At 48.0% G+C, this 15,436-nt stretch overlaps 1 protein-coding gene across 2 annotated transcripts in view; it reads right to left on the bottom strand.

Annotated features, from left to right (window-relative positions):
* The window catches only part of MIPEP (mitochondrial intermediate peptidase), a 152,740-nt gene that overhangs the window by 78,274 nt on the left and 59,030 nt on the right, over positions 1–15,436 (bottom strand). For both annotated transcript variants that reach the window (XM_057707017.1, XM_057707018.1), the window contains 2 exons: positions 7,070–7,144; positions 4,240–4,359 (listed from right to left, as the gene is read on the bottom strand). In XM_057707017.1, coding sequence (XP_057563000.1) covers positions 4,240–4,359; positions 7,070–7,144 — 195 coding nt within the window. The remainder of the gene's footprint in view (positions 1–4,239; positions 4,360–7,069; positions 7,145–15,436) is intronic.

Here is a 15,436-nt window from a genome sequence, read left to right as displayed (position 1 = left end):
CAAGGAGAGGCCTGTTACAGGGCTGGTGCCGCCCCTGGAGTCCCAGGGGCACAAGGTACGTCCCTCGGGCCCCGAGCTCCCTGCGTCCTGCCCACACTCACTGTGACGAGAACGTGACGCAGACAGTCACCAGGGTGGAATCTTCTGGAAATGTAAACAGCCTCAAATCTAAAGGACACACGTGTATTGTTCAAAACACAAGGTCTACCTGGTAAAAAACAAATGAACACCCTGGGTTTTCCCGGCACTTTATCCAGCCTCCGTGAGTGTGCAGGCAAGGAGAGAGAGAAGGCGCGGCACTTGTTCACGGACACCAAGATGAAAATGAAAGTCGGTGACGTGGCTCAAAGGACTATATTATAAAAACAACCGGGCAGTCATATAATTTCCTTGTGTTTTAAATCAGTGAAATCTAGAGCTGCGGCTGTCCCACAAACTGAAACCATATAAATTTTTAGAAAATGAGTCAATCGTGAGATTAAAGTTTCAATTTATAACACTTCTGTGTTTTAGTTACAAAGTCATAAATAAATCCAGCATGACAGAGAAGGTAAATATTTTCTCAGTTGTTTATGCAGCCAAAGAGGAAAGGAATTTAACATGCAATTAACCACTTAGGTTTCCCTAGATATGCACCATATGGTCTTTGCATTTAGGATTGAGAAAAAAATAAATATTGTTTTGTTTAATCTAACATTTGCTTAGCAACATCAAATACTCCAAACTGTGCCACCTGGGCATGCCTTCACCTCCCAGGAGACTTTTTTTCATTTGTGCAAGAGCCAGGGCGTAAGAATAGGACGAAATGTGACTTCTTTCCCGGGGGGGGAAAAACTAAAGAGGAGAAACAAGGATTTCTACCAAATAATTTAAGCTGAATTCTCGGGAGAGAGAATGATGAACTTTTAAACACCCCGGGGCCTAGTTCTACTGAAAAATAGACCGTATTTTTTTTTTCACACATTGAAAAAAGAGACCTTTATGCCATTCTTTGAGCCAACATCTGAGCAAGTGTGAGGTAAGAATAGCCAAGGTCAAAAGCAGGCCTCAGATTTCTATATAAAGGCTCCCATGTCATCAAGCTTTCTCTCACCAGGCTTTCTTTAAAAATAACTAATGGGAAAATATCTCACTGCCATTACATTTAAATCATTTAACAGACAATATTTCCTTATCTTAGTATTTTATCAGGTAATCTAAAATTAGAGCTTTTAAAATAAAATCAACTCTCAATGTCATGTAAAGTCAATAAGCTACATGATTTTACATGAACTGAACGAAAATTGTGACATCTCCTAAGAAGAGCTCTGAAATATACGTTTAAAATTAAAGCCATGAAAACTTAATTCTTCACCTGCCTAAACGCACATCTACATGGATTTCTATACACACTCACATATATATTTATCTTGAACAGGAGAGAAAATGACCTCTAGAGATAACACACATCCCAATTGTGGGGAGCAGTGACGTCCTCTGTGGCAGGTGTTTTTCTTACCTTTCTTCTTTTTGAGACTTTTGAAAAACCAACCAAAGGGAAACCCTGCAGGGCAAGCACACGTGGCCGGGCGGCCCCCACCCTCTCCCGCTCCCTCTGCAGGCTCGGCCCTGCCCGAGGTCAGGGCCTGAACGAGAGCTGATTGGGTGAGCACACTGGATAAACAGCCAGGTCACCGCTGGCTGCACTCCATCTCCCAACTGGTAAATCAGCGGCCACTCTCCTTTGCACATATAATCATGACAGTGGCAACGCCAGCTTAAAAATCTGCTTGAAAACTAGTGCGGTTTCAGGACGGGAAGCCCTCAAATCACATGTGATTTGTCTGCTGAAAGTTTATCTGTTATTCTCTTATCTAGGGACTAAGAACACATGTCCACAATAAATGTTCCACGAACGACGGTCCAAGCGACCGTACAGTCAACATAACCCTAAAATAACAGGAAAGAGCAGAGCGTTACACTGCAGTGGTGGCAGAAACAGAAAAGAAAACGCGTTTAAAATTTCCGTTTTTGCTGGTACTTGAAAAAAGCTGTTTCAGTGAGAAGGTCTCCTCCACTCACGCAGGCTGACCCGGGCTGGCCATCTCCTGCACGTCCCCGCATCTCACCCAGCAGACCCTCCGGCTCAGGGGTGCTGGCCCCGGCTCACAGCATCCACTCACAGCACCCGCTCTGCAGGCGAATGCCTCCCAAATCTGCACGGCTCCAGCCTATGCCTGCTTCCTGGCCTCCGGACCCATGGAGCTGACGGCCACGCACAGGCATCGGCCCCTCAGGCTAGCCCATCACCCCTGCGCCCACCTGCCCCCTGCGGCAGCACCCCGCCTGTATTCACGTTTCACTGAAGCCACCCCTTCCCACCATGGGGGCGCCCCTCCTGGCTTATGGAGACCAGCCCCCAGGGGGGTCTGTGAGTTCCCGAGCCCCTGCCCCCCAGCCCCCGCCCCCGCCCGCCTAGCCGCCTCTTCCTCCTTGCGCCGACCTTCCAGTGCCACCGAGCTGTGCTCGCGGGGTGCACAGCCCCCAGGACGCTGGCCCAGGCGAGGTCAGGGCCCAGCAAGGCGCCTCTTCCCCTCAGGGACCTTCCAGCGGAGAAGCCTGCCTCTGGAGATGAATACCAGGACGCCAGCAGCCCTCTGCACCAGCTGCACTGTGCAGCGCGAAGCCTCAACGTGCTGTGGGGTTCTTGTGTAAATTCTATGCTCCTTTTCTCATTGTCTAATTTGAAGGAATAAAATGATTCATTTCAGAGACACAACTGCTGGAGGTGAGTAGAGGGGAAAACTGCCCCTCCTGGTCTGCATGGGGAGACGCAAGAGGTCACCTCCCGTCTACCTCGCGGTCCCCCGAGCCCACACGTCCCACTGACCACCCGCGGTCCGCGGCTCCCGGTCCCCTTCCACACTGCTCCCGAAGCCAGCTCCGCGCGCCCCCCGCAGCAACACCTTCCCAGCCGCTGCCCCGAAACCCCTTCCGCGCCCCGCACGCTGCAGCCCAGATGGCCTTTCGACATGCAGAGGCACGTGCTACGGACCACGAGAGCGTGCCCACGTGCCGCAGGAGGCCCGTGGGCCACCCCCACGCCGGCCCCTGGGCCGAAGAGCACGTCTCTCTCAGGCCTCCGTGCCCCTCGCTCGTCCCGGGGGCGCCGCCTGACTGCGCCTCACCGTGCGCTCCTGCGTAGCTCCCTGTGATAACGCACCGCGTTCCTCTGCACGGTTCTGAGCGTCATATAAATGCACGGAATTTCTCTCTTCTGAAGCGCCTTACTGTCTTTTCTACCTCACCTCCGGCGGCTCCAGCTCCTCCGTGTGCCTCCCCTGCTGCACGGGGCCCGGCCCAGGCGCACGCCCCGGGTCGCCCCTCCGCCCTCTGGCCCCCGGGGCCACGCTCTCCCTGGGCTCCACGCAGGGCCCGAACCGCCGGGCCACCGGCCGCCCGCGGCTTCAACAGGCCACACCCTGCCCCGCCCCCCGCGCGGATGCCCCGCCCCCCGCCCGCGCAGCGTGGGGAAACCAGCCCTTCCCCGGACGGCGCGCGCTGCGTCACGCGTGCTTCTACCACAGTAACAATTTAAAAAGGAAGACGTCCTTTCCCAGGGACACGTGTGGAAAACCTCGAGGCGGCCCCCCGGGGTGATGAGAACAATGGCTCCAGGGCTGGGGCTGAATCCCAACAGGGGCACTTACTACCTACGTGATCTCAGACGGGACCCGTCATGCATATGCGCCTCCGTGTGAGCTCCAAAGATGGGGGAGCCGTCTGACTCCCAGGGCTGTGTTGAGGGTTAGGATTTTGTGGCAAAGCAATAGGTGGAATCTGGCACCTGACCCTCGGGAAACGGTAGCGATGCACCTGCTCTCCATCGCGACGGGGCACCCAACCATGTCCATCACAACCCTGACACTGTGAGGTCCCCAACCCGCGTGGATTCTCCCTGTGGTGAGAATGGTTGGAGACCTACACCGCTGTTTTTCTCATCACAGAAAAATAACAAAAAAGAACACGAACTAACTGCGATGGCCTTCCCCCCTCACTTCCCCAGGAAGGACACGGCTGGCAGGAGGGAAGTGAGCACGTGTAAGTGGACAGCTGGAGGCAGTAAACAAGCCAGGCGTTCCTAGCGTTTGCCCCACAGGACACCTCAATGTCAAGGAGAGGATTTCAAGTTCACACACCACTCACTCAACGAAGACACCCATTCAACAGCAAACAACAGGGTGGGAACGCCAGACTCACGGTGTTGGGGACGTACGGCAGGCCATAGAATTTCTCCTGGGTGTCCCTGAGGATGTCTGTGGTCGAGCCCCTCAGGGGGTGCTCCCCGTGGTAGATCTGGTCCAGAGCAGCATAGAAGACCTGGACGGAGGAACGACCTAGTTAGTGTGGGTATCACACTAACACCTACGAGGTGGGCGACCAGAGACGTGACGCATGTACCAGACGAGTACCTACATGGCACAGCCGGGCACATGCACAGACACAAGTGTCTGTGGCGTCAGATGCATTTCGTACCACGTTTAAGACCATGTTAATGATGAAAAGGAAAGCTCTCAGCCTCCTGATGATGAAGGATATTAAAGAAGTCTGGACCCCATCTATAAGGTACTCTTTATGTACAGTGCAGTAAATTAAATTTGTGGCCATAAAATATATATATATATATTTGGAAAAATACATATAGCTGGAAATACAAAAACGTAAAGTTATAACTTGTGACGCCCTGGATCTAATAAATTCTGTTTGCCTTCTTCCCGGCATCCTGATATAATTAAATAAGAGACATGACAGGGTGACGAGAGGTGAAAGGGGTGAGGCGAGGTGAGGAAGCAGGGGTGTTACAAAGGATTCAGGAGCAGCTGCCGGGGAGTCTGAGGCCAGGACCCAGGCAGAGCCCACCCCTGGTGTCAGGGCACAGAGGAAGCAGCTGCTGGGCGGGGTGACCCTGGCTTAAGGAGGTGACCAGTAGGGAAGCTCCCCCCCACCCCCCCAAGGAGAGGACAGAGGCCACTGAAACATGACAGGAGAATAAAGCATTAGAAAGAGTTTGACTATGAAACTTGCTGCTTTTTTTACCAAGTTCTGAAAGCTAAATTTTGTACAGAAGACCTAAAGTAAAGTGCTTTTTCACTGCAACATTTGACTTGAATATTAACACTGTTTAAAAGTTCACCTGAAGCAAGTAGAAAATATTTTAAAGGAAAAAATTCTGCCATGCAATTATGTTTCTGATACGTATCTTTCTGATTCAGAATTGGAATTTGTAGAGAATGTGCAGCTGCCGACTTGAAAGAAGTGAAGATTAGTTTGGATAAAAGAAAAAATTTAAATGACTTCTAACTTCTGGCTTCGTCTAGATATAGAATTATGGTTCTAAATTATAAAGTCAAGTTTAAACCTTCCCTGGAAAAATACAGACATTTCCTAAATATAAATACTGCTTTGCTCTAACTGGCAATCTAAACATATACTAAATACAGCTCTTTCCATTTTATATTCTATATATAATGAGTAACAATGCACAGAGAGAATCAGAGGGGCCAACCTTACTCATCCACGTCTATATTCTAACAGAATAAATCATTAGAAATTGAAACCCTTAAATTCTGACCTCCACTGACGTGTTTTCTTTTTCCCCAATCTATAAACAAATCAAAATTCAAGAGTTCCGTTCCTTCAGTTGTGCCTTTCACAAACCAAAGACATAAGCACGGAATGACTTTTTAAAATTATAAAGACAGCAAAATAAATTAAATGTACACGTTTCACACTCCTTTGCTGATGAACCTAGCAATTCTAAGTGAGGAGCCCACCCAGGGGTCCCGTGTGTCTGGGACCAAGAACCTTAGAGCAGGAAAAAAGCAAGAGCTTTTTAAAAATAATGCACAGCAAGGAAGGAAAAAAAAAAAGGCACAATTTTAAAACCACTATTGCTACCCCCTTAGAAATCTGGAGCAATTCATTTCCTTCAGCCCTGGTTTGTCCCCGGGGCTCAGGGGTCGCTGTATGACAGGAAATCAGCCCTTCATGGGGAGATTCCTTCCCTCCCTTTCTCCCCGAACCTCTCAACCCCCCTCTCTCTTTCTCTCCCTCTCCCTATTTTTTTTGGAGGGCGGGAATACAGAAAAGTTGGTTTTCCTTTTTAAAAGAAAATCACTGGAACAAGTATTGCAAAGGAAGCCAGGACACGGGCTTTTAAGAGGCAGGACACAGATACTGGCAAATCAAAAGACTGTTGCCAAGTAATGTCAACCTTTCAAATAGTCCAGACACCTTTTTTCAATTGTGTGATACAAACAGACACTTAACAACGTAAATCCAAGGTTTCGCCTACAGCAGGCATCTTCTTCACGGAAACATGTATTTTAAGGTACAAAAAAGGTACAGAGCTCATTTGTTACTTTCTAGGGACTGAATTTTATACAACTATACAGCAGTTCAATAGTGGCTACACTTTTAAATAGGTAACTGGATCATTATAAAGTGAATATTGCCTGAGATGAAAGATGGGTGTTTAGGCTGTGTTTACGTAACTCTCAAGATCTGATGAAGAGGAAGAATTCCACAAATGACCTCAGAAATTACAAATAACCTAAACACCTGGTATCACACAGATGTGACTTCCAGATGGTTTATAAAACGTTTCTAGTCTTCATCTGGAAACCTGGAACAGTGGCGTTGAATTTTATAAAAAACAAAAAAACAAAAAACAACTAACAGTCATTACTGTTTAAAATTCACATCTAAAAACACAAATTAAAAAAAAAAGATTCAGCAAATAAAAAGATATAACTCTACTTTAAAATCATTAATACTGATTGCTGAAACTCGCATAACTTTTCCGGGCTTTGATTTGCCACTGAAATTGGGAAATAACCTTATTTGACACTGACCTCCTAAGGACGGTTGGAGGACCAAGTGAGTTAAGGTCAACTTCTTTGAAATCAGATGAAAGATGTTTTGGAAGTATAATTATTATAATAAATGGGCAGCACTGGCAAGAATTCAAAGTTATACATTTATTTGAATAATGACTCTGGAAAACTTCAGAACAAAGGCACACACCCACCTGAAGCTGCATGTCCGCTGCAGCACAAACCTTCTTAGATTCGCAAAGACGAGACACCATATTTCTGGGCAGTGACTTGAAAAGCAAAAGAACATGTATGTGAGTGAATTGTGTAATAAGCCACTGCACTATGTACTTTTGAGGCAGGAAGTTTAAAAATAACATCACATGAAAAAAATGACAGAATTTCAATATGGTTTAAAAATAACACCTTTGAAATATTTTCATGGACAAGATAAAGGATGAACACATTCCACTGAATTTCAAAAAGTGGTAATTGACAAACAGGGTTTGTACATGAAAATATAGGATTGCAGGGAAGCAAGACATTGCACTGATCTTTAATAATCTAGTTAAAACCTTAGGAAAAGTTAGTGCTTTCTCTGTTCCTTTGTTAGCAATGAAAGCCCGTTCAAGCGCTCTGTTGACCTTTAAGAACATATAATGACCGATGACAGGAATCAAAGATCATGAAGTTAAGAAATAAATTCTGGTCCATGGTGCCAGCCAGTGTGGGAGCTGAACTGATATCCCAACAAATGACCATGAAAATGAACTGTGCCTTCTTTTATTTTCCAACCTGAAAGAATTGCAAGGCTTGGAAACTCAGTATAATTCATGTCTCTGTACAATTTAAGGCTTCCTCTCCAGGACTAATTAGGCCTAATCATATAGCATCACGTATTCTCTTAGAAATAAACTAATACTGTAGCTAAAGAAGTACTATAGCCAATCCTACTCTACTTTAAAATCATTAATACTGGTGTTTATTGAAGACAGCTGCCATTTTATACAACTCTATAATCTAAATTATGTTAAAAGCCCTTCTAAAGAGAAACAAATTATGGAAGAGACTTATGGCAGGTTACTCTGCACTACAGCTGTGTAGACGAACCACCAGTGAGTGGAAACGTGAGCTGTGAGCTGGAGGGGGAAGCAGGTGCTGCCGCACGTGTGTGTGTGTACGCGCGTGCACGCGTTTGCACACCTGTATCTACACATCTATACAGATATCTCCCCAGGGCCTAGACGGTGCCTGGCACACAGCAGACACTCAGCACACACCTGCAGGAGGAGAGAACACACACAAGAATGACTGTGACGTCTGCAGCACAGGAGGAAGGCTTAGGCAACAACGCCTTTTCTATCCTCTTTCCGTTTGGCTATAAGAAAAGCAAATCAGCCCCATAAGGGCAATTTTTTAAGAGTTAAGACAAAGGCCAAAGCAAGCTGCACAGTGTAACTTCTGGTCCAGGGGAAAGGCCTGGGTCCTCCCGACACCAGCACACTCATCTTGCATAAAACAAAAATTTCCTCCAACAGCATTTTAAAAGTCAACGTTTAGTGAAGTCAGGGACTTCCCTGGCGGTCCGGTGGTTAAGAATCGGCCTTGCAGTGCAGGGGACGCGGGTTCCATCCCTGGTCAGGGAGCTAAGATCCCACATGCCATGTGGGCAACTAAGCCCCTGCACTCTGGAGCCCGCACGCCACAAGTAGAGAAGCCCGCACGCTGCAGTGAAAGATCCTGCATGCCACAACTAAGACCTTATGCAGCCAAATAAATATTACAAAAAAAAAAAAAAAGTTCAGTGAAGGCCTACACACACGCCAGCAGCTTGTATCCAGATGTTCAGGTTCTTCAAACCTTACTTTATACCTTCTGTTGACAGGACTGGTGCTGTACTTGGGTTTTTCATGCTTCACAAAGCTTAACTGGTTTTATTTTCATTTAAAAAATAGTACATGTGGAAGGATGGCATTTTCTCATTTATCCACAAACCATGGAAACTCCGTGGGGAAGCACTTTCTGAAGCGGAGGGACAGAAAGTGGCAAACATCCAGGGTCCCGGGCAGGCCTGCCCACGTGCAGGACCGCACACAGAGCTACAAAGGGCGACAGGAAGGAAAAGCCTGCGCTCGGGTCACAGGGCCTCAGTGCACAGAGGCCTGACTCAGGAAACAAGGCAGAGCAGGACCTCTGACGTGAACAGGCGTGACGTGGGCGAGGGGGCAGGCCGCAGGGAGGGGGGCCCGAGCAGAGGAGACAGGACGTGCCGAAGGCAGGGAAGAGGGGACTTGGGGGCCCAGCCAGGCAGGGACAGGGTCCCCACCCTCAGACCCTGCAGGAGGTCACCTGGCCCACACTGTGTTCTAAAAAGATCCCTTTGGCTGCAGTGCAGACACGCCGTAGGAGGAGGGCAGGGGTGGGGACCCGTGACACACACCCCCCCTCAGCGACCTCAGCCAGAGCAGCGTGGGCGGCCGGGGCACGACGACGGGCACCGCACTGAGGGGCGGGGGAGGCAGGGCCGGTGGGGGTGGACGGGGAGGAAGGGCAGGAGCAGCGGGAGAGGGAGGGCAGGGAGGCCGTGGCACTGCGGGGGGAGGAGAGGTGCTCACGGCAGCGGTCCCGGCTCTCCGGAAGGCTTAGGTCCTGCCCACAGACAAGGAGGAGGGAACTAGACCCTGCACGCTGCAACCAAGACCCGGCGCAGAATGAACGCGTGAAGGGATGAGTGGCCTATTACGTCAGGTTTAACAGAGTGAATCCGACTAAACGGTAGCCAGTACTGTTTACTATTATAACTGTTCCATAGAATATGATAACCATTGACTTTGACCACTTTAGTTACATTTTACTGTTTTATCTACATATTCTGTAAATATGGTCTGTTTTAGATGTATAAATGCTTTGGAGGCAGGAATTATAGCTAAACAATTCTCTCTCTGTAGCACCTAACAATCAAATTTTTAATAAGAAAATGTACTTTCAGTTTCCTGTTTATACTTCATTTATTAAACAGACAAATATGTTTGATGAAACAGACGTCTCCTCAAATGACCCAGCTTTAGAAGAGGACACTTCCTCCACCATGTGATTATCTTTCAAGGCTTTAGAAGAACAATGACATCTCGCTTCACTGTGCTATTAGTAGATCTTCTGTATTTCAATATCTGCCTCAGAGCTTGGTCCTTAACTCATGTTTTGGAAACATTTTCTCTCACTTTAAGCAGAACTGGTTCTCAAACAATGAGTCAGTTCCTCACCTGCAGGGTCTGGTTCATATTTAGAAAACACTGATGCTGAAGAGGAAACGTCCCTCCTGATGACACTGTAATGAGACAGCTCTCACACTACGGATCTCGGACTCTGTCTCTGACGTGCGTTCCTCTAGAGTCTCCACCTTTGCTCCTCTGCTGGTGATGTGTTTCCCCCCGCTCTGGCTTCCATCAAGGTCTTCCCCTCACCTCTGGTGTCCAGCCGTGTGACGACGACGTATCTGGGTGTCGTATGCTGTTTTTACTTATCCTGCACGGGAATCTCTAAGCGTCTTGGATTCCCAGCTTGATTTTCACCGTTTCTGGCAAATCCTCAGCCATCATCCCTCTGCCTCTCTCTTCTGCCTTGTTATTTCTCTCTTCTCCTTCGCGGACCTCCACGTGCACAGGTGCCACACGGTCTGCTGTCACCCTGGAGTCCGCTGGACGCTCTGCTTTGCCTCCCCTCCCACCAGCACGGCCCCCGCCCTTGCACTTCTGCGGGACGATTCCTGCTGGCGCGTCTCTAGCCTCCCCCTTCCCTCGGCCGCGTCCGGTGTCGGGATGAGCCCTCGTACCTGACGCTGTGGCTTTATTCCCTGCTTTCCCAGCGTTTCCATCTCCCTGCCCCTCTGCTCACACACGGCATCCACCTCACCCGTGACACCCTTTAACACGGTTATTTAAATCCCTGTCCCATCGTTACTTTAAAGTTATCTCAGTTAACAGTTATTTCCAAGTCCCAAGTCCCCGAGTCTGACTCCAATGGTTTCTTTGTTCCCGAACGGGAGGCAGGGTGTGTGCTGTTCTGCACAGCAGCCCATCACCTGCACACCTGCAACTGAGGGGGGCTCTGTGGCCTCCCACCTGCTCCCGTTATTTCTCAAGAGCCCCCAGCGGAGGCCAATGGAGAGAGACTATAAGTGAAAGCAAACTCCCCCCTTGTGAGGGCTCTCAGCTTCCAGACAGACAAGCCAGCCCACACGTGGCCTCCAACCATTCATTAAAATGTTACCTGATCTCTCTCAACGGCTGTCCAGCCGCCAGCCCTCCCGTCCAGGCTTTGCCACAGGCGAGCCTCCTTGGATTCAGACAACTTGTGGGCCCTGTGACTCCAACGCGCTTAGGAGCTCAAGACGACTCAGGACGTCGCCTGTCTTGTCCCTGCAGTCCGCTTGGGAGCAGTGCTCTCCCCAGCGCTCTGTGTTCCCAACAGCTCTGACCTCCGTCAGGGACAGCACTCGGGCTTCTAACTCCCAAAGTTTAGAAAAGGCAGAGAAGCTCTGTCAAGGCCTTTGTACCCCATTAAGTCAGGAATCGGGCATCATGAAAGACTATTAGGAAGAAACTTGCAACACATCAGCGACTCTGATAAGACAGTCTAATACTGTTCGGCAGACATCTGTGAGTATCAGTTGGTTGATTTCAGCCAGAAGACAACGGACTCAGATATTTACTGACTGCTCACTCTGGAGACACATCAGTGAGCAAAAGAGGAAAACATCCCAGTTCTCAACGAGCGTACATTCTAGGAGATGCTGTTATTTTAAAAATTACTATTGATGAGGGGAAAAGGACATTTTTCATTATTCCAGTTCCTACAGGCTCAGGAACAAGAAGACAGAGATGAATCACATCACTTCCTTCAGGCTGCCCAAAGGGATCAAACTGTACTAATTACAATGCTATTTACATATGCAGTCTTTACTCATTTTAAGTTCAGGTGTGAGCTTTCCATGCCTTACATTTAGACAATAGCAGGCAGTCAACAGAGCGTGAAGGTTAGCTATGCCTGTCACTGGCATTCACACGCTTCCAAAGGGAAGGAAACGGTACAATGCACCAACGCACTGTCTCCACGTATGCTGAAAGCACCAGTGCCCACCCTTCACTCAGCGAGCTCTCAGTGTAAGGTGCCACGGGAAGAAGAAAGGCAAACACTGCCTCCTGCCCTCAAGAGACTTACAGTTCTGACACCTGCCGTACACAGTGAGGTTTGTGATGTATGTTGTAGCTGTGTCACTTCAGGTTTGTAGATTTACGGTCAACTTATTTTTGTACCCCTCAAAATGTAGCACTGCAGTTACAGCATGCTACCTCTCGAGGATAAAAGTGCTAATCCTTTGCACAACTTGTCCCGTTCCTGTGCCAAGTGCCCCAAGCACACCAGCAGTGCCAATAAAATCTTCAGTGGAGATGAATATTAAATACAGGCATGTAACATGCTGTTAGAATATAAATGACTGATGAGGAAGTCGGAGATGGGGAAACGGAGGTGAAATAAAATGAGGTCAGAATTGGGGTCAGGCACATACACCTCACAGTGTCATTCAGCGTTCAAGCTGGACCATGAACCTAGCCCCGGTCAGAGAGGGAAACTCAGTGATGTCCCTCATTCAAACTGCTCTGACGACACGTCTAGATCCTTCCACTGGAATTCCACAATCCAGAGGGTCTGAGGACTGAAAGTCAAAAACTTGACACAAACACATTTGATGGCAATGCCTGACCTGAGCAAACGTGGACCTCTCTGCTCCAAACCACCTGTGGCTCGGGTCCGAGCCCCCGACACCCAGCCACACTGATAACGTCGAAGGCCAGCTCCGAGCCTCACCTTCTTCTCCTGCAGGGTTCTTTTCCCACAGTAAAGACAGGCAGATTTCCACTGTGCTCCGTTTCAAGCCTCTCCTGGTATCAGTACTGTTCTCAATGAGTCATTTCATTTCAAAACAGAAGTACTGGGCTTCCCTGGTGGCTCAGTGGTTAAGAATCCACCTGCCAATGCAAGGGACAGGGGTTCGAGCCCTGGTCTGGGAAGATCCCACATGCCGTGGAGCAACTAAGCCCATGCGCCACAACTACTGAAGCCCACATACCTAGGGCCCGTGCTCCACCAGAGAAGCCACTGCAATAAGAGGCCTGCACACTGAAATGAAGAGTAGCCTCCGCTCTCCGCAACTACAGAAAGCCCGCGCACAGCAGTGAAGACCCAATGCAGTCATTAAATAAAATTAATTAAAAAAACAAAACAAAACAAAAAAATCCAAAAGTACTTGGAGTTCTACCCACAGCGATGTTTGGCGATCCCAACCCTTACAAGATCCATTTAGAGCTGTTCAGAAACGGTTTTCTGAAACAGTCCGGACCCCTTAACAAAGGCACGCTATTTTCACCAGGGTTGGAAAACATTACCACAAATCTACATCAAAATAATACTGACTGAATGAACTTCATACTTCATATAATTTACACCCTTGCCTGAGTTTCTCTTATTAAAACACCTGCAGTTTTTGTGTCTCTGTAGAGGCCCAGGGGGCACGAAGCAGCCTGGGTCTGAAGCCGGCTGACTCCTGTGCTTCCTGCGTGGAGGCCCTGCTGCTGGGAGGAGACACAGCAAGCCCGACAGGCCGGAGCGCAGGGAGGCCCACTGCGCTCCCTTTACGAAGCACCCACCGTGTTCACAGTACCCTACCCCACGGCCAGGTACCCTGCAACAGACCCTTGACCCTGCTGCCAGGACCCAGAAAAGGCATGTACGTTGAAATGAACCACACGGGGAAATGCTCCAAGCGCCACAAAAGCAGTACAGGTGAAGCAGTGCAGGAATTCACACACAGCAATCACTCAAGTGTCTGAAAGGCAATTACCTCACAATTAATTATGCCTCCTGAATTACTACAGGGGAGGTTACTTCTCTTTCAAAGATCCATTCTAGCTATAAAATGTAGAAAGGCATTGTAGTTTCCTCACCAGTGATAAATAGAAAAATGGTAAAATCATTGTTTCTACAATTAGAATATGCCAACAATTAACTACAGTGACCTAATTTTGTCTTTTTTTTTTTTTTTAATTTATTGGCTGCTATGGGTCTTCACTGCTACGAGTGGGCGTTCTCAGGTTGCAGAGAGCAGGGGCTACTCTTCGCTGCAGTGCACAGTTTTCTCATTGTGGTGGCTTCTATTGTTGCGGAGCACAGGCTCTAGGCTCATGGGCTTCAGTAGTTGTGGCTCACGGGCTCAGTAGTTGTGGCACATGGGCTTAGCTGCTCCGAGGCATGTGGGATCTTCTTGGACCAGGGATTGAACCCGTGTCCCCTTGCACTGGCAGGCAGATTCTTAACCACTGTGCCACCTGGGAAGTCCTGGGTTTTATTTTAATAACTCAATATAAATTTTCCTGCAATTATCTTTGTTCCTTATTTAAAAACAGAAATGCTGTGCTGATTTCCGAAGAACTGAGATCTAGCTTCGTACAACCACGCCAATGACAACGCAGCCTGTGAGCGGTGAGAGACAAGGCTCGGTGTGAGCACCAAACATCCCAAGGCTCTGCTGGGTGTTTGTTCCTATCTCCAGCATTCAGTTAACGTGTTCCTCCAAATCCACTGATGCATCCATGGCTCAAATGTAAATGCTGGCACAAGAGGGCAGACAGCAGTATCAAGCAATATCAGCAGTATTTCGTCTTGTGGAACTGAAAACCACAGCCACAGAAAGAGAAAATGAAAAAGCAGAGGACTTTGTACCAGATGAAGGGACAGGATAAAGCCCCAGAAAAACAACTCAATGAAGAGGAGATAGGCACCCTTCCAGAAAAAGAATTCAGAATGATAGTGAAGATGATCCAGGACTTTGAAAAAAGACTGGATGCAAAGATCGAAAAGTTTACCAAAGACCTAGAAGAATTAAAGAGCAAACAAACAGAGATAGGCAACACAATAACTAAAATGAAAAATACGCTAGAAGGAACCAATAGCAGATTCACTGAGGCAGAAGGGTGAATAAGTGAGCTGGAAGACAGAATGGTGATCATCACTGATGCAGAAAAGAATAAAGAAAAAAGAGTGAAAAGAACTGAAGACAGCCTGAGACACCTCTGGGACAATGTTAAATGCACCAACATTCGCATTATAGGGGTCCCAGAAGGAGAAGAGAGAGAGAAACGACCCCAGACAATACTGGAAGAGATTATAGTTGAAAACTTCCCTAACATGGGAAAGGAAATAGCTACCCAAGTCCAGGAAGCACACAGAGTCCCAGGCAGGATAAACCCAAGAAGAAACATGCCAAGACATATAGTAGTCAAACTGACAAAAATTAAAGACAGAGAAAGGTTATTAAAAGCAACAAGGGAAAAACGACAAATCACATACAAGGGAACTCCCACCAGGTTAACAGCTGATTTCTCAGCAGAAACTCTGCAAGCCAGAAGGGAGTGGCAGGATATATTTAAAGTGATAAAAGGGAAAAACCTACAACCAAGAATACTCTACCCAGCAAGGATCTCATTCAGATTCGACGGAGAAGTCAAAAGCTTTACAGACAAGCA

This window comes from Hippopotamus amphibius, chromosome 14 (assembly GCF_030028045.1).
Source record: "Hippopotamus amphibius kiboko isolate mHipAmp2 chromosome 14, mHipAmp2.hap2, whole genome shotgun sequence".
Taxonomy (NCBI): Eukaryota; Metazoa; Chordata; class Mammalia; order Artiodactyla; family Hippopotamidae; genus Hippopotamus; species Hippopotamus amphibius.
This window is presented reverse-complemented; position numbering and strand designations above follow the sequence as displayed.